General features: G+C 41.2%; 1 protein-coding gene across 1 annotated transcript in view; it reads right to left on the bottom strand.

Moving 5' to 3' along the window:
* Positions 1-430: 430 nt before the first annotated feature.
* The window catches only part of T265_00457 (hypothetical protein), a gene marked incomplete at both ends in the record, with an annotated part of 46,398 nt that continues 26,566 nt past the window's right edge, over positions 431-20,262 (bottom strand). Inside the window, 6 exons of the mRNA XM_009164230.1 lie at positions 431-1,005; positions 2,746-3,313; positions 6,757-7,362; positions 7,680-8,014; positions 10,583-10,721; positions 12,528-12,911. Of these exons, the coding sequence (XP_009162494.1) occupies positions 866-1,005; positions 2,746-3,313; positions 6,757-7,362; positions 7,680-8,014; positions 10,583-10,721; positions 12,528-12,911 (2,172 nt within the window). The remainder of the gene's footprint in view (positions 1,006-2,745; positions 3,314-6,756; positions 7,363-7,679; positions 8,015-10,582; positions 10,722-12,527; positions 12,912-20,262) is intronic.

The following is a 20,262-nucleotide window of genomic DNA, read 5'->3' as shown; positions in this document are numbered from 1 at the left end:
GTGCAAAGACTGGCCTGTCCTAAACAGATGACATTGCGTGCTTCGCTTTAAAACGAATTAACAAAAGATCACAAGTGAATATTGATGGGGTCCCGTTCAATGTACAGCCTGGTCATTTTGTTCGACTTGTCCACACAATCCCCCCATTTGTCCTTCAAATATTTTAGTTATACCGTACAAGTCAGCCAGTTTTCCTACAGCTTCGTCCGCGCGTGTCTTATAAGGAAGCGCATTTGGATTAATGCAGATGTAACCGAAAAGAGGAAAACAGGAGATAACAACCTAGTCATTCTTCTCAGCGATAGTTCGTCGAAGGTGGAGGATCCAAACGCTACCCATTTGGTTTACACGTTTTTTTACGGTATATCCACTGAAATCCTTCTGACTGAGGTAGTGTATAAAAGCAAGCGCTTCTTTGATTTTTTAGGCTAAACAATATGGAAAAGCGTCACAGAAATTACTCGCAGAACGACTCTTACATGGAACATGAATATCTCATCAAACCCAATAAATCAGTGTTGGTTGTGGGTAAGGTAAAAAGAATTCACTAGATCAATGAATATTAGATGAAGGAATGTGTGTTGCGTCGGGTAACGGAATGCATAACACCTTGAAGGTTGAACAACGAACGAAGCATGAAAACAGTAGGCACAAGACATCACACATAATGTGTCCTATTTACATTGCACTTCATTCTAGGAGTCAGTTACATGGAAAGTACTACGAATCACAAAACAGGAAAAGATAGTTTGCAGAGGAACCATACACAGTCGATTTTCTCATTTGGCCAGATGAGAATTATTGCAACTTCAGGTCTGGTTAAATGCACTGATTGTGTAAAAATTCGTGAACATATTCCTTAGAGTCATGTGATATTGGCCTTAGGGAATCGCACAACACTGGTGGTCGGCGGCTCGCCACTTCCGATGCAAGTGTCCGGTTGATGCCTGTCAAAACTCCCTGAGTCAAAACCAGCTAAAACATTGTCCGGAGGTTGCATTGCGGCTGGAAAACAACAAGAGGCACGTCAATTGGAAGAAAATCAGATTACTCTGACGACAGAATCGCATCGTGCATCGCTATTTATATGCTTCGTGCCACTGTACTGCTCATGCCGAAATCTCAGCGTGCATTACCGTGAATCGATTCCTTGGAGGCGGGTGGAAGTCTGGTTCTTTGTTTGGTTTCAATGAGGTAACAGTGTCAGGAGCGATAGAAAAGTCACACGAAGCGACTAGAAAAATGACGCTGGAAATCTCACGAAGCGTCTACTTGAAATGCGGTCGATGACTGACTTTTTTTCACACATATACATTATCTGGACCTGCGTCTGCGCATGCCGGCATATGGCTCCTATGTTACGAAACGCGGCAACATGCTCGTCGTTACGGTACTACATGAAGGAATCGCTCCAAATAGTCCTTTTCCTAGTAAAACCTCCCGATATGACTGCTTCTGTCCGTATTTATGGTAGTAAATGTGGCCTTTATGAAGGTGTTTTCCATTTGCAAAAGCTTCTTGAACATTTCGCGAGTATGAGGACAGAGAGACAGAGGTAGTATTCTGGCTTCATTGATTATCCATACTGCGTCAATGCCGCGTAGATTTATGAGCCGCTTAATCTGCTAAAAGCTGGGGTTTAAGACTATGTGCACTTCGGAATATACTCAGTTCATGGTAGAAATTTTGCAATCAGTTTGTCGTTAACCAGCTGCAACTAGTAATTCCGCATGGTTCTTCAAGCCATAGGGAGCCTTTGAGAAGACAAAACTGTTATTAGAAACAGAGGTTATCTTGGGGTGCTCTTCTCCAAAAAGAAATTTTCACCGCTAGCTACGGGTAAACGTAATAACGCAGAAACATTGCTTCACGTTTCAAACAGAGCTTAGCAATAATTCTTCAGCGGAACGGTACTGTTTTGCAGCGTAAAACAATCCAAAATAAGAGTTGTGTAAGTTACCATCACCATGCAAAATGTCCTCAAACGCCAGGATGATGGCGCAATTCACCAGCTGAAAACGATTAAAGTAGCATCAAGACCATAAAAAATGCGACTGCAAAGTTCAGGCCCCATCGTAATGAACCAAGGAAATCCACTATTTTCAATCTTTACTGCATTCTTGTTTGAAAAGTTCCAAACACATACCTTCATTGCAAACATTTGTCTGTCTTCGTTTTACTTACCGGAAGGTATCATAAATCGCCTGCGTTTGATAGATAAAATAAGACAAATATAGCATTGGTGTCACACTCTGGCCTCCAGCCGAATTTCAGGTTCCTAATCCGCCAGCAGCCTGTGTGCGTGGTCCGATTCATGGAGCACAGCAATCAAAGACGCGCACTTGCTGCATGATGCATCCAAGCCAAGTAATAGTCGTAATAGTAGTGATTGGACCATTTAATACGGATTTTGTTGACGTGAAGATAGCAGAGATTACTTATAAAAGTGTGAATAATTACGCTTTAGAATTGAAAGTCATGGATTATTTCTAAATCCCATTGCTTGGTTTCGAATAATTGCTTCTGTGGTTCATTGTTCAGCAGTAAGGGCCTCACTTTCCACAACATGACTTTGAGAGACATAATGGACGCTTTCAACTTGGCTATGGCATCAGTTTGAATGTTACCTTCATGTATTTTGTCATTAGTAGAGGCGATAGAGGCTACATAACTGCTTCAGTATTAGAATTTCTTCAAATTATCGGCTTTTAGAGCTTGGGAAGCACACATAATAGTATGACTCACCTTGGCTTATTCTAGGAAGGCTCGGAAATACCAGGCCGGGGACCATATGACTTTTGTTATCCTGAAATGTCCTCAAGGTAGCTGAACGGAGCTGTTTGTTCACCACAAGAGGCATCGAGGAATTCGGGTGGTTAGGTACTTCTTCATCACTCGCACCGCGACCACTATCAGAACGCTGTTCCTCGCCAGACCCACTTCGATCACACTTACCCCCTCCGTTGGTCATAGTTGCTGCCGAGATCGGTTTATTTGTCACGTGAATTTGTCCAGCATAGAAAGTGCCATGTTCTGCGCCTAAGCGAAATGGACTTGAAAGTCCCCCACAGGAGGCTGGATAAATGATATTTTCCCTCATGGGTGGTAAGGACGTGTGGGGTTCCAAAATATGCACCGGAGATATCAGCCCAAATCCAGTGGATCCAGAAATAACTGATGTGCCGCCTGGGACTGTGCTGCCGACTTCGTTGTTTGGCATTATCTGACAGTCAGAACAATAGTTTGCACAACTCGCACCAGTGGAGGAAGTGGGCTCATGATGTGTTGTTGGATTACCAAAAACTCTGTGTACCTGTTAACATAAAGCAAAAAGAATCTCCACAAATTATTGGTTCGTGGAGATCACAAAAATAATTATTTAGCTGGTGAGGGTGCCATTTTCAATCCCGAATGGGTTCTGCTATATTAGCTTCATTTTACAGTGATTAAGGTAACTTCCCAAAATATGAAACTAGTCAAAGATAATACAGAACGAGCGAAAGTAGCACTATAAATATATATATACATATATATAGACAGATACAAAAGGCGGCATATTAATCTTTTCCCGCCCACGTTATTACAGTATTTTGCGATACTTTGTTTCATCACCGCAGTTCATACTCCAGGTGTACTTCAAGAGGCAGCTCGAAGAAGGATGAATCGATAAGCGGGATGCGCAAACCATTCATAGTTGATGGAGACAAACGAGAATGAATGACAGGATGAAATACACTACTTTATCTAAGAATGACACCTTGTAAACTCTGTGGTCAATCGTCCAGATGAGTCTAATTTGACTGCAATCTTGTTCAAATTCGCTACCGCACATGAAAGGTAATCAGTAGAAAAATTCGGAAATGAATTTAACTCCTCATTTTCTGTCCTCCAATGGAAATGCAGACATACTGCCCAGTTTTTGGAACACAATGAATGCGAACATTTTTTTGGATAATTTCTCATCATAAAGGCACACTAGTAAAATAGTTTCCAAAGCAGAGGAGATAATAAATGGGGTATCCTTATTGAAAAATTGGGAAAACCTGACACTCTATTTGGCGTGTGATTTGCACCGGGAATTTACCAAATAACTAACATATTAGGGAAGAGAATGACACTGAAGTCTCCCCATGCAAGGATACGTACTACGCCACAGGTACACACGTGTGTAAAACTATGGGAAAATGGGAGATCTTGCCTGGGTGGTCGAAAGATGGGAAGCGAACCTCCCGCCCTGTGGAAACACTTAAGGTGCGCATAGTAGGTGGGAAACTGTCGGTTATCTTAAGTGAGCCCCACGATGTGAAACATGCAGTGGTTCATTCTACGCTGCACTTTAGAGGAATTTCGATATCCTGGGAATGCATACCCAGAGAATATTTACCAAGTGCCCTCTAAACTAAGTATTTGACGAAACAACTCATTACCATGGGTCCTGTGGTTTTGTTTTTTCCATAAATACCTTAGAACAATGAGGTAGTGAATTTCGGATGGCTGACTTATATAAACCTGAGAGAAATAATCTTATATGTGTAATAATTTTAGAATGTTGCTATATACAATACCATGTATCGTATATAATATTGCTAGATAACGACATGCATGTATATATAATATATACATATATATAATTATATATAATTATATTTTTCGCTTGTCTAACAGGACAAAAATCAGTATTCCGATAAGGATCCCTAGTCCTCAGAACTGTTCAATTGAAATAATTTACGATACCACGTTAGCTGAAGACGTAGTACCGGTGGCAAGCCAAGTGCACAGACATACTTGAAATATAATATGTTTTGAAATACAAATATTTATCAAAATGTTTCCAATTATAAGGCAGGAAAACAGATATTTAATACGGTAGTTCGCTGGTTCCTGCTCAGGTACTGCCGAACTGTAGGCGGAGGCTGTCGGCAAAATATTTACTGAAGATGTTATTGTCGTCCAGGAAACATCATGCATGCAGTCAGTTTGTAAGTTCAAACAGTTTCCGGTACGTTTTCTAATAGAAAACAAGATTGCTTGCGCTGCTGGAATCTAACGTATCAGAAATATTTTGCGCTGTCAAACGTCAAGTATATTTACTTGGTTCGGATTATTCGGTGGGGAATTACTTTTATGTAGTTGGTACACTTTTTCTTAGGAAGTGTCATACGGATTTCTAGAGAAGTGCAAGATGGCAGTTACTTTAAAAATCTACCCCATCTTTGCATCGTAACACCGCTTACTTAGTATGGGATAAAATTCCATACCTGTCGAACTCATCTGAAGACAAAGGAAGTAGAGGGATTATAACAATCAATTTGGCAAAAGCAAGAGGCAGCCCGGAATTTCAGCATTTTGAAAGTTTTGATGTTTTCGTAGCTGTTTGACAGGTGTAACTATGTAATGAGTTTGGTGACGTGATGGTAAATGGTCCCAAATGCCGTATGCTTTTACTACACCTACACACGGTCCTATTTTTCCTATTGTCTCCTTCTGGAAAACGTCTTTTCGTCAACCAGCATTGTTTTCTTTGACTCTAGAAATCCTATTATACATCCTTTGTTCGTATTTACACCAGGTAACTTCACAGACGCTCAAAACCCACTGGGCAACTTTTCTGATTTCATTTAGGGCCTAGCGGGGTGTTCCTATTCACACCATTCCCTTTTGGACGGTCGTCCTCCACTTCTCAAGTAAGTCCACACCAAAGGGACTCGAGTTTCGCCCTCAATAGAATTCATCAGTAGCATACACCCAATGGTCGTGCCGGGATTCGAACCCCGGACATCTGAACTCCTAGGCGAGCGTGATACCACTACTCGACCAACGCGCGTTGGACGCATCTGAATTCTCACGTCTGAACAGGCTAACATGTTTACGCTTGAGCCATATGATTGGTGTGCCTGATTCATAGAACGACGACCCAGTAACTGTCCTGTTTGTGACGATCGATTGACCCGCCTATCGGGACTTCCCAGTGAAGTACCGTGACAGATGCTTGAAACCCACTGGGTAACTTTGCCAGTTTTCATTGAACTGAACCGATTCGGCACTTTGTTTCAGAAGCCAACGCTCCAGAACGCATCGTATGAGTTTGGCTTTCGTAAATAACTTCGTTTATTTTACGATCCAGAAACGCAACAGGCTTTGCAACCCACGAATATTGTACCAGCATTTTGTATCCTATAGTCTCTGTGATAACATGGTTGTGATAACATGGTTAAGTTTCGGTGAATGATTTGAAATTTTGAAAGCCCTATCCATTAAGGAAAAATGGTTGCGTTGTCTAAATTTTCGGATTTTTCCCCAGGATTTTTTATTTCCACACATTATTATTATTTTTCATCATGTTCAGTTGAACTCGTTTAGTTCTCCGAGCAATAACAGTCTAATCGCAGTACGGACCCCTCACACCTGTGGGAACTTATTTAGCTCCGTCTCATGTATCCCAACTCAGACGGTTTTGCTGAGAACAGTCGTCTTCAGTCTAATTCTGGTGGTTATCTACTGGAAGCATTAAATTTTGACGTTCGACGTACGTTACTACTGCAACAGCACTGTCCCTACCACGACAAATCAAGTTAGACAAAAACAAAAGTAGATGAGTAACAACCGGTGTCTTGCATTATTAATAAGGCCTTTCAAATGCTCTATTAGGTGATCAATACAACGTAATTTTCAATGAACCTTAATTGGGTATCACAAATCATTTATCACACTCATTATTCCAAACCATTAGCAGGCAATCACTTCAATCAAACTCACATTTGTGCGATTCCAGCTGGAGTCTGCTGCTTGTGTAAGTGTGTACTGGCATATGGGCATCGGAGGAGAAAACCTGTCAGATGCTGGAGAACCTAGAACGGTTGCATTGCTGCTCTGATTGTGCCAGTTTGGATCGTCATTGTCTATGCCAATCAACTTGTCTGTGGGGAGATATAAGTGGTCCAGTCCAGGAATAGGAGCTGTTGTCAACAGAACACTTCTAGGTTGTCCTCGGCTGTCCAAGGTACCAACATACCCGTTTCCGTTGATCATACCAAGACTGTAATCGTCTAAATTGTTTCCTGTGTGTTCCAAATATGCGTTCCCCGGGTTGATGGGATATTTTGACTCTCTGGCTCGTTTTTCAGCTTGTATCATGTTTGTCCGACGAGTGCTTTGGCGACATGGCTTGATCATACATAAAATGGCACTTATGAGTACAGCTGCCAGAAAGGCCGATACTCCAGACAATCCGATAACCACGAGGATGGTATGTGCTTCATTGTTTCCGTCTTTGGCGCTCATAGACGACGCTACGCTACGTTCATTTTCCGGAAACAGCCAGTTGCCCCGTGGGGGACCATCTTCGATAATAATGTAGATGTTCTAAATCAACAAGTGGATTTTACACATTGGAGGCGTGGATATAATTTGCCGCATCAAATAAATTTATCGAACTCACATTACAAACAATAATTCAGGAGGATAACAGTAACTGCTTTATTGTAAAACAAATTCCTTGAACATAATTACTGTGAAGAGACCTTGGGAAAGTCCTTCTTGACTACAATCATTGGCATTCAGTACAATGATGATATGCTTACGTTTAATTAACATGAAGCATTCGGTCAATAGATGACAAGTAATTAAGCTTCTAGGATCTCCATCACAAATTCACGAAATCGAGCAATCGGGTCACTTACTTTCTCAGACTTGAGAGATGGACTCCCTCCATCTTCCACAACTAGGGTCAGCGGATATGCCCCTATTTCGTTTCCACTCAAAGTTCTAGTTAACATTAAACGTCCACTTTGGGCATCCATCATAAACGCATCTAGTGGTGTGTGGGAAACAGATTCCGGTTTCATAGTGTCCCCGTCAAATTTGATAGTGTAGCGTAACAATGCGTTTCTTCCTTCATCTGAATCTTCTGCTTCTGCTATAAGAGCGCAGTAGCCTGGAGCCTCACGGAACGTGAGTGAGACTGTAATATCCCTCAAGTCTTCGAAGGCCTTCACGTCTGTCCTATTGCTTAAATCTGAATGGAGAGGAAACAAATGTAACGCAACAGAGTATCAGCAACAGCCTAGAAAGCGAAGTACGCGAAAAATTCTGGTGAATCATTCTTGTGTTGGACAGAAAAGGCCCTTGAGTGTTCACAGAGCGCTAAATGAACTTGAATGTAAATCCTATGAAATGAGGAAAAGATAGGAAAATAAAAAAGATAAAAACGGGGAATTTTAAGCTTACGACAGCTAAATTAATTTGGTAGTTATTTTATTGTTCAGTAAAATTAGTAATGTGGGGTTTGTACTTCCTGATCCACGGGTTTTGATGAAGCTGATTGTTCATTCAGCCTGGGAGGGCCAGCAGAAGTGTGAGTGACCGAAACGGATACTCGGATATATTGGCAAGCTTGAACTGAAGACACAGTTTCTCATTTTCCATCTGACCAAACATTTCCTATGCTGGAATGAATTGGCAATACTAAATTAGGCCTCTCTGCCGAAAACGCTAAAGTAAGCTGCTCCATCGACGATTACTTTAACTGGAAGGGTATCTTCAACCAGCGTTATGGGTTATGAGGGGATCCGGTAATTCTAAAGTTTGGTTGTTGGTTGTATGGTTTGTGGAATTCAGGGTCACATTTCTCTCCCTTGAACAGTCATCCTCCTGTTCCGGCGCAATCACTCTGATGGGCCCACACCAAAGTGATAAACATCAGGGGATGAAGATACATAGGATCTCGTGTAAACGACTTCGGTTCCAAAAATAAGCAGGTATTTCCATGGAATGTTGGTAATTCGGTTTAGTGCATGGGGGTTCCGACCTATACAAAGGTGACTGGAATGAGTCCAGACAAGTGGACACTAGGCCCGTGCTGCCTCTTTAGACCACATATTTATTCTGTAATAACTTTCTGGTTAAATACAACAAAATAAGCTTTAGCCGTGGAACCGCTAACACAATAGCAAGGTAGAGTCAAGTGCTGTGGATTACGTCACGTCGGAAGAGATCTGCATGATGTTTCCTCCTCTGCTTTTAGACTACTAACCAATCACTCTGGTTTAGTCTTGTTGGGTGCATAATATTTTGAGCAGCCGTCATCACAGCTTAGGAGGCATAGACGGGTGTTGCCATATATATGGAAACTCAGTCTCGTGGAAGTGAAGTTGGTTACCCCCAAAACCTCACTTACTATCCAGGCCTCAGCCATGGATAAACTTAGAGGCGAACAACGCCACGTGGTTTTGTTCAAATATCCTACTCACTCTCTGTTCGTGATTATGAACGGAAATTTCAAACACTTCTCGATCTGAACGCATAAATATTACTAATCGCTTGGTGCTAATAATACCGTTGTTTCGTAGAATTAGAAGACCTCCAATTCAAGAGCAGGAATAACAAATTTAATAGAGCATGCTTAGTGTCAAACGGACTGCCAAATGCCTGGGAAAAGTATCGGGGAGTCTAAACTACTTCCAAGTGTTTATGTGAATTTAGAAGTAAATATCTCATATTCAGCGTTTTTTTTACCTTTGCGTGAATATCACGCCAGAGTATGGGTTACTGTACTTACTTAATGTAGTACTTTGTGAGGTCTGAGCCAAATAAAAACAATTTTTTTCTACGGGTTTAATCTTTCACTATAGAGTTCTCCGGCCTAATGTTCATAATCAAATCAATCAATCAAATAACTGCAGGTGGATGGAGACTTAATCTAGGGCTAATGATGTTAAGTGTGGAATAGTGTGGATGCAGATACTACTTTTTGCCGGTTTCTGTGCGCTTCTAAACACATTCCTTTCCCACATTGACAATCGTAAGTTTGACACACAGGCAATTGAGAAATGGGCAAATGAGCAGTCGTGAACTTTCAGTAGGGCTGTGATGTACATATCAAGATACTGATTGGTAAATATTGCCACCTGTAGCTATGAATGGACGAAGTGCGTGATATCTAAAGCAGATATTCTGTTGTTTCGGGTCTCACAGGTCACTCAGTGCTGGCACCTATTCCGCCACATAAATATCACTTAATATGACTGTGTTCACTAGAATGAGCTCCCATGTTCTATAGCAATACAATCAGCATACAAATGTTCAAATGAGGGTGATTTTGGAACATTCGCCGGATTACTTGAAACCGGACAGGAAAAGTATCGGTCAAATCATCACACACATACACCTTAAATAAACAGAACAGATGTTGCCTATTTATGTTCCGGCATTAATCGTTCTCTCTATTTCTCATTCAATGTTGCTACCTTTGCTCCACCCGGTGGAAATAACAATCCCGTGAAATCTGTATTTGAGTCCTGGATACATTTGGCATTTCATTCCATCCATCAGGATAAATATTGTGGCTTGTCTGACCACTTTTTCTCGGCGTGTATTGTGTATGGGAGTGCGCAGAAATCACCGGTGGAAAAATTTCTTTTCTCTCATATGGCTGCTCAAGTAACCAGTTAGTTGCCGTTGTTAGCGAGAAAACCCGTGTGTCAATCATCCAGGAAGGCTAGGAATCGATAATAATGGATGGGCTAGTTGGATTATTGCATGGTGGTTGAAATTGTCTTGGTACGCCGATCAAATGTTGGCTTACCTTGTGACATTCCTCTTATGTTGACAAATTTCGGAGTGTTGTCATTTAGATCCAGGACTCGAACGCAGATTGTATCTGTGCTTGATAGTGGTTTGCTTGGAGACTTGTCTTTGACAACTACCTCAAAGCAGTAGTGGGCCTGATATAAATGTGAATGAAATAAATGTGGCACTGGAGAAAATATTGCACGGAATAATCAAAGAAAGATAGTAGTGTTGGAACTACTGTAAGTTATGTGATAATCATTAATCTCAGAAAATATATAATTGGTATGAAATGTGGAAAAGTATTGAAATAACCGCAAAACTTAGTCAAAGCACCATAAAGATCACCCCAGTTGCTCACCTTCATAATATTTTGATAAACTGAACTTTGCTTGAAAAACGCTCGAGTCTATGATTTCTACACGTTTTTGTGCCCACTTCTTGTACTTCGGAGATCGTGGGCGCGCAGTACTGAGACGAGCTTTAACCGTTAGTTGGTTCCTTACACGAAGACGAGTGACCACACATTAGCATCTCTCTGAGAAGGTTCAGCGTTCGGTGGGCACATGAGTTGACCTACAGGACAGCGTCAGACTCAACAAAAAAATTTTTGCCCGAACTCGCTGTTTTCTTTTGAAATAATGGCGAGAAATAACCGTTTAGAAACAGCGTCCTTTCGTTTCTACTGACCCGTACACGTATATCCCCAAGTCTTCAATAGGGAAACTGCTACACTGAGACGCGTGTGAGTTTACAATGATGTGTGTGAAATTATTGTGCTCATATTTTCGCCGACGGCATGTTGCTGATATTAGCTTGCCTATGCATAAAACAGCAATAAATATTTCTGGCATCGTTCATTTTCTTGGATGTGTTTGTTAGATGCCACCTGTGGATATGACCCAAATACTTGACAGAGGAAACAGTGGATTGAATGATTTTGTTCCGTTCACTGAAAAAAGAAAAATCGATATCCAAAATTGCTCAACACTACTGAAAATTTCTGTTTCAGTGCAAAGCAAGTAGCTGTCTATGTTAGGAAAGTTCTTGTTTGTGAACTAGGAATTTTAACTTGTGTTTTTCGAAACGAAAAAGAGATGCAAAAGTTTGTTCTTAGTCTGGAGCAAGTGGTCTTCATATTGGTTAAACTAAAGAAAAGAAGTAGGCGGAAAGGCTGAGTAGTAAGGACACATAAACGCATATGTGCGCTAAAAAACCACCAACGTATTGGTAAACACTTCGCAAGCGTCTGGTCGAAAAAACTGCGCCCACTTCTCACAAAGATTTTCAAATACACAAAGTATAAGTATTTGTGGAAAACCCTCCGCAAAAAAGAATTGTCTACAAACAGATGGTTTGGCTGTTGGTGGGGCATCTGAGATTTTATACAGTATTTTATTTCAATGGACCTGGTTCGTTGAAGCACTTTATAACCTCCCCAAGTTAGGTGAGTTGTGCACACGAAAAATGTGAGAGCACGTTCCACTTCCTCAGTCAGATTATTTTCCCATGTTATCGTCCTAGTTCAGTGTCTTAAGCCATATTCTGGCCTATTATAGCGTAAAGCAAGAAAGACTGCTCACTTAGGTCAAAAGCCTTGTTAGCTGACCCCGTCTCGACATTAGCCAAGAAGGCCCAATGTACTGGATTAAAGTTTTAAAGTAAAACGATTTGAAGGTGTACTGCGACTGGTTATTTAAGGGAATTGTTTTATGACTCATCAACTTCGTTGAGTCTGCTCTAGTAGATAAAAGTTGTTCCTTATCAATAAACATAGACATTTTTGGTGAATAAAAACATTATGACGGAGGCAAATTGACATACTCTTAGGCAAACGCATTTAATTCATGGTCGATATTTACTGCTCATTCATACATCGTTCAAAGTGATTTGACTAAGGTCAATGACACCGATACAGGTATAGTTGTTGGGTTCCTTTGAACCCTGCGGATCTGCCGTACCTGAATTTCTCTGTCCAACATTTCCGTGGTATACAAACTGCCATTATTCGTCAGTTTTATAGGGGCGATAGATCGGACCCTGAATGTTTTGTTCTGTTCTTCCGAAGCAATTGTTGATTGAAAATTGGCCATGCTGAACTCCACGTCACGATTTATCCCTTCGTCGCGGTCCAACACCTGCAGGTCGCCGATCCATTTCGATGATACCTGGTTTTCTTCCACTGCGAACTGTCTGGGGCCGCGAAATTCTGGGGCATTGTCATTGTCATCTATAATCTTGATTTGCACGTGTGTGGTAGCAGTATGCTGCTGACCTCGAAAATTGGTCCGGCCGTTTCGATTGTTTGTCCTTGGAAGATGCCCGTCGATAGCAAGCACTGTCAGCTATGAGACAAACAAAAATGACTCATAAGTGCAAGTCTGCCCGGTGGGGTGAGCTTTGTATTTATGTAAATGTAAGCAGTACCCTTAAGACCATTTAGTCGGCATAGATTCTTGATCAGATCAAATGGGAATGAGAAACGCGTTTAGATTTTGTATTTTTAGAGTCTGCTGACGTAACTCGTTGCAACATCTAAGTTGAAAATTTTGTTCGCGTAAGAGCGACTCTTGAGGAATCTGAATAGGGATCCCTATCAAATTTTACTTCTGTCTTAAAATGTTTGCCAGGTATCAAGTTTGCATTTAAAATCATCATCCATAAAACCAGGATGTTGGTAAAATTTAATGCTCGTTTTCTAAAGAAATGGATCAGCAATACTGTTTCGGCTGCACAAGTGCACCATTCGGCCCATTGCCAAAATTGTCCAAGTGGATTGTGATAGATTTAGTTCAGCATGTGGTTGAAATATAAACTAAGAAGGAAAACGGAACTATTCGCCCGTCCAGATAGCTTACGCACGACGACAACTTACCTTTCTTATTGGTAGGTTGCCAGATGAACACTATTCGGCACTCGATAACCTAGAGTGAGTTAGAAGCAAGCTGAAGATAATACTTTCTTTCTGAGATGAAAGGCTTATTCATCTCTCATTATATGCGCTCATACCGAGCATTTTTTCAGATCGATTTGGGGAAAACAGACCGTGAACGATAATACGTCAGGTGATCAAATGTTGATTGAAGTGAATAAAGTTCCAGAGTGACCTGTCGATACCACCATGAACTCAAACACCATAGTGGGTTTCGTGCATAACTAGGGTTTATGCTAGGTAGATTTGCCAAATTTGTGGAACCATTTTGCTGTTGGGACTACTGTGACTTCATCGTTTACTTTAATAAATGCGTTTGATTAAGTCGGCATAGGTGTCAGATTTGCCACTGTTTACATCAAAATTAGCAAGCACTTGGTTGCACTCTGTTCACCTACGCACTTCAATAATAAAGTGTTCACCAGTTAATCCATGGTTCCAACGCGAACCGTGTGTGTTTACGATTACATCTGTCACCAGTTACGAATGCGCTCCGTGGGTCATGTTGACTGACAAGAAGGCCGGCACCGTCTTCCAAAAAGCATGTCAGTCATAGTTAAACTTGGCGGAACATCTTTCGGGTTCAGTCTGGTCTGTGGCTGACGCAGTAAGAACGCGTAATGGTGGTGACTAGGCGGGTTTCTCACCGGACTAACCTGGAAGGGTGTTGACTTGAAAGGTGCAGAAATTTGGGATCAAACAATATTTACAATCATCGAGAACCAGAATAACGCAGGCTCATCAAGCCAGCGAATAAAGGGAGGTTTTGCCTGTCGAGTGAAGCACATATTTGTATCGTAAAGTGGGACTAGCGAGAGGTTCAAAATTAAAAAAAACACTAAATCTTTTGTTATTGACCTGCTTTGACTGAATGCACCGCACAAAAGATGTCTTTATTATTTGAACCGCCATCCTTTACTGGCGTGCAGTTTGAATATCTCCTACCAACGTTTCAAGTGGTGCCTCCTCAAAGTGAAGAAGGATGGCGTCTTACCTGGTATGCACGAGGTAATAGTTCCTCTATTTGGACTATGACCTAAAATCCCAACGAGCATTTGAAGCCGCCAAAAACCCTCACCAAAACTAGTAAAGTAAAAAGACTGTTGCTCTTTGAGTTCACAGCAATTCTTCTCCAACTAACGTTGGGGAATGTGACCTGTGGATCGAGTGGAATGTCAAACTTTAGCGTGGTTTCTTGATCAGTTAAAGAAGCAACAAGTGGTGGGATTTAGCCTTCAGAATTGACGGAGTGGATAAGTTGTCTAGATGAAAGAAAAAGATCTCCCAATAGGCATTACTGACAATGTGGTGATGAAGATTAAAAGCTAGAAAGCTACATGATAACAAATGCAGTGGGATACACCTTAGTATCACCGTGTTAGATTTCATTTGCTGAATTAAATCATATTTTAGTGGAGCTTGAGTTCACAATTGACTAAAGAATAGCACTAAGGATCTCAGTAGTTCACAAGTGCTCCCTTGGCTATTGTCAGGGAATGCCACTTACAGAAACACGTCATGCATATGTAGAGTCTTACCAGGGTGAATCGTGCACTTTCGAAAATCAAAACAGATGACAAAATGTTGCACAATAGGGGTGCCGAGGTCTAATGCCCACTTAAGCATAACATATTCTCCCATCATTCGAAAACGCTGTATGGTAGCACTTGACAGGACATTAGAAACACCCACCTTTCATAGTTGGGCACTACACAGCGCGCAATGTTCAATTATTATATTATTAAATTATCCAACTCTGCTCTTGAAATTCAGGACATAACGAATAGGCTTATGGGTGATATTGCGAACTATCACAGCTGATCAATTAATTTGACCAGGTTCAAATATACCTATTGGTTGTTTGAAGGCAATTTGCAAAAGTAATTTCGTCACCGAAGATGTGCCGAGCAAAAGTAATTTCGTCACCGAGAAATGACCAGGAAATGGGGTTTCAATTCCAGTAACTGGGAAGCCGTTTTTAAGGTAAACTAATGGACCGCCATTTCGATCGTTTCCTATGTATTTTTCAAATAGAACTGCCAATTCGGATAAACATATTCAGTGAAACTGCTGCGGAAACAAATGTGCAGTGATTAACAGTACATTCATTCATTCCAACAAAGTTTATCTCTTCGGAAAGCCCTGTGATTGTGTGACTCTCTGCCATCGAGTTCCTGATTTCGCAGTAAAAATGTCTACTCAGTCTTTTGCTTTCTAATTTGTTCTCCATGAATGATCCATGTTTCAACATAAAATTTACGACTGGTAACGCCCTATCCTGACAAAGCACCCCTAATGAAGCCGCCTCATTAGAAAAGTCATTTTCTACCTACCCAGGATAGTTTTCCACGAAACAAGAAGGCCAGTAGAAACCCCAAACAAAGATCATCAAACCATATTACATGTATACCTTTTTTACACGGGATATGTAACTTCTACTTGCACGTTTTTGTAGTGGATATTTATTATTACAGCAGTCCCCGACCATGTATTCCTTATTTTTCAGCCAGAGAACCCTTCTTAACAGGCTTTTATTCCTCTATTTTTGACTGAAAATGGAAGTTTTGCCGCATCGTCCAACCCTCCAGAAGAGTTAACAACTTGTGGAAATTTGCATAACATTATTTATGTAACAGTGAGCCACCTACATGCCTTGGAATCGGTCATTTTTCATCAAAGAAAACTGCGCACATTTAATGATCTGTCTACGTCGATTTAACTCGCATCTGAACGTAACTTTTTCAACATCAGGTGAAATAAGAGGCATATTTAATCTGGATAATGATAGTGAGATATGAGGTTTCAGCGTGTTGTATAGAATCATCTGCCAAAAAGAGAAAGCGTTCAGTTGTAGCACCCTTCAGGTGCCTAGCTGCCATGTCACCCGAAGGAAGCACGAGGGCTGGGATACTGCCAAGTTGCCCAAGCCTAGACAGGGGAAGTCGAATGGCCGAGGTCGGATTCGAACCACGAACCTTCCGGTCAGTAAATTCGCGCTCTAACCACTTGGGCCATCTCGCTAATAGTAGGGTCATACATCGGAGTCGAATAGACGGACAACATCCATTTTAATTTGGAAGGTGTGTTTGATCCCTGAAGCAGCATAAAAACTGAGGGGGGTGGCAACTTCAACGGGAAGCTGAACTGGTTGCAATCGTAAGAAATAACACTGCCGTTTATGAACAAGAAGCCTGTGAATTTCGTCTGTCAGGATACTCGTTTTTATCATCGTCGCTTCTGCTTGTCACCTGTTTCGGCATCGATTGTCTGTCAGATGTAGGCGGGCCATAATTTTTAAGTGATCCAATGTAAAATCAAGTTGCATGGAGAAACAAGGAACTCCTCGGAGTCAAATCAATAAAGGTCACAACCGGAACTCGGAAGGACAATGGTCACTCCAACATCGACCAGACTACGACGGCGAGGAATGCCAAGTTCAAAAGTCACGTGGGCATCGGGGACTGAGGACACGGGATAAAAAGAACAACCAATGGAACCGCCCGACAGAATAACTAATCGCGGTCAAAGGTCATCCCCGGCTACCAGCACGTATATCAACACACACGTAACACTACTAAACGCACAACCACTAACCCACCGCTACGCACAACTACGCACTGATGATGTCACCTCGATTGGCGATGAAACGTTTGCAACCAAATTGCCCAGCTCAGCGAACAAGCCAACGACCATCTTCTAGTCGTGTTTTACTTGGAAATGGCTTCCCGTATCTTTTTGCTCCGTTTTTCAAACATTCGCTTTGGTAGGTTGAAGCTGACGAAGAATCGCGGTAAGGTCCTTGTGACGCCAGTATTCCACATTACAGAAAAGGGCAGATAGGTTTACCGTCGTAAACAAGATAGCTCAGCTGGAGCCATCAGAGTTTGAAAACTGGCACGAAACTACTGTTCAGCATCCAGATGAAAAATCAAAATGGAAAATTGCTGGGTATTCACGAAACAGGAGAATCAACTGTGAATAATGCTTTCTTGTCAAGATGGTCAGTCGTTACGGGCGATGAGCTTAAAGTATGTAGTTTTGAAAAACTTTGCTTAGTGGTTCACAGTTAGAATAATTGAACCGTTTTAACTATTGTTCACGACATACTGATTTACCATACTAAAGGGCAAACTTGTTCTTGCAAAGAGTTTGCATTCATTATTCAGCTCACTGAAAAGGTGAAGTGCTAGAAAACAATAAAGATTCAAAATTGATGAGACAGTGGTTATACCAAGCTAATCCTGCTAAACAATTCCAATATTTTCATATCTGAATTGTTCAATTATTACACGAATACCCACGGATAAGGTGCACTTGAAAGAGGCCCAGAAGAAAACACTTGATATTAAATTCCATTGAGAAAAATTCGTTTGTCTGTGTACGTAATATTCAGTCAGCCTATAGGACTTTTCAAACTGGCAGCATCCCCTCTGTTTTGTTTTTAAAACGACTTAATTATGAATAATTTGACATCTATTAAAGCTTTTAGTGCACAGTTCTCTTAAAGCTTTGGTATATAAATTGCCGCTTCTAAGTTTCGAGTATTGAAGCAAGTCAACGTAAACTTTTCAGGTGAAAAACGACGAGCACGTTTTATCTTATCAGTCAACTTTCCGTTAACAAAAATTCTACTTGGTGGTGCGCAGCACTGTGAAAGTTCTTATGCACATAATAAGATGCGTCTTCCCACGTTTCGAGCGAACTCGACCACTGAACAACAGATTCTCCATATAATTGACCTACAAAATGACCAAAGTTCTATATTGTTTGTTCATTTATATGCTGAATGTCTCCAAGACATAACGAGCTCCAACCTGTACAATGGGTGTAAACCACGGGATTTCATGAGTTCACTAAAGTATTTTTTTATTCCTCAGTTCCAACTGTGTCACAGTGAACAAGGAGAAGAGAGAAATTCATCTCAACGGCTGTACCTTAGTCTCGATACCATAAATAGCGTGAAATCGTATCAAGATAGTTATACTAACTTGCACACTTAGTTGCACATAACATTTGAATCGATGAAGCTCTGTTTGGCCACTTCAGTTCTAGTTTGCCTTGAATAATAACCTGCGGGTAAACTTTCACAAACAAAATGATGTCAGTTACTGGGGTTACGTTACTAGATTTAGCACCCACATATCTTTCCTTTTAACCCGGAGAGCTTTAAAATTGTCCTGCACTTCGCGAACTTAATATTTGTGTTACTGTTGTCTGCTGAGTTTAAGGGTCTGTTCTCGTATCAATTTTTTTCTAAATTATTTAGTCCCATGCGAATCAAAGAAGATAGATATATTTCACCACATACTATGGCATGCCAGGCATGTATTGTCAAAATTTAGATGAAGCCTCCAGACGAAAACAAGGTGCAGCACTTTCAGAGAGGTTTGGTGAACAATCGGTGGATTAACTGCTGGGCAACGTTCCGCTTATGACACAAAAGCTTCGTCAGGCTAATTGAGTAAGTAAGTAGGTTGGTTGGGTTTTAAGGCAGTCAGGGAACCAATCCGTGAGATTTCTCATGACTAGCCTACTTGATCAGAGCTGGGTGGTGAGTCTGATGTTCCTGTTTTTTGGTTAATGGGGATGACTAACATTTACGATAGATTGGTTAGGAGATTTGTCTTCATGATTAACCCGGATTCTTCGGCCTTTCACTTTTTCAGTCTAGGACATCTTAATGAAAAATTCCTCTTGGGTTCGTCCACAGATTTCGTTCAGCTATGTTCGTCAATGGGTGCCGGGACAGTTGGTTCGGGGATGGGTGTGGGGTGGTTAATTGGATTTAACACTGCTTGGATTTTGTACATTTAGACCCAGATCATTTCACTGATAACTGCACACCACCTTGTGTCAGCTCGGCTGACCTAAGACTGCTTTCCACACACTTGCAAGTTCTACCCCCTTCTATTCTATTCACGCTGGGATACTTGGCGACTTCCACCGCCTCGGCCACCAGTCGTAGTGGTGTGAATATTATACCCCGTCTCAGGATGTTCACATTTTCTAACTCCTGTACCCAGTGTCTAGTGCATGCCATGCCATTGCCGACTCTATGACTGTTGCCTAGGATTCATCTGCGTTTCTCGGTGGTCACTTAATGGAACGCTTATGCTCACCGATTCTGGTGTGCAAATAAACCTTCGTACAGTCATTACATTGCTAGTAGGTATCGAATCCTAGCAAGTATTCTTGAATCACTTGCCGGCAAGTCACCCACACACATCCAAGGTTCGTATGACCGCTAAAAAATTAGCCGGTTTTCAGTTAGAGCTAGACGAAGTCCTGGTTAGCTTTAATGTCAACTCGACACCAATGTCTCTAAAGCGTACACTGTGGAAGTAGCGAGAAGACTTTTAATGGCAGAAACAACGCTGCAAGAACTAACGCAACTCTTCGCAGACGAGATAGTTGAAGGCATAAAGGTATGCCTAAACCTCAGTCAGTTTGATTTCGACTCAATTATATACTCTCAAGAACAAGGTTTAGCAATGGGATCACCAATATCCCCGATATATATATATATATATATAACATAAATATATTATTCATTACATCAAAACGGTCTCCTACAGTTCGCTTTCGGTTGCGATAAAATCGAACAACCTTGTCCTAAGCCGAGTGAAGACGAAAGCACTAGATCACTCTAATAGTTAATATTACATCGTGTTGATCAAAGTGCCAGTAGTAAGTTGCTCTTCGTCTGTTTGCAAATAGCGTTTATAGACCACAAATATCAATTTTTCAAAGCCTCCCACTTGTTG

Source organism: Opisthorchis viverrini (assembly GCF_000715545.1).
Source record: "Opisthorchis viverrini unplaced genomic scaffold opera_v5_4, whole genome shotgun sequence".
NCBI lineage: Eukaryota > Metazoa > Platyhelminthes > Trematoda > Opisthorchiida > Opisthorchiidae > Opisthorchis > Opisthorchis viverrini.
Note: the sequence above shows the minus strand (reverse complement) of the source record. Positions and strands in the feature narration are given on the sequence as shown.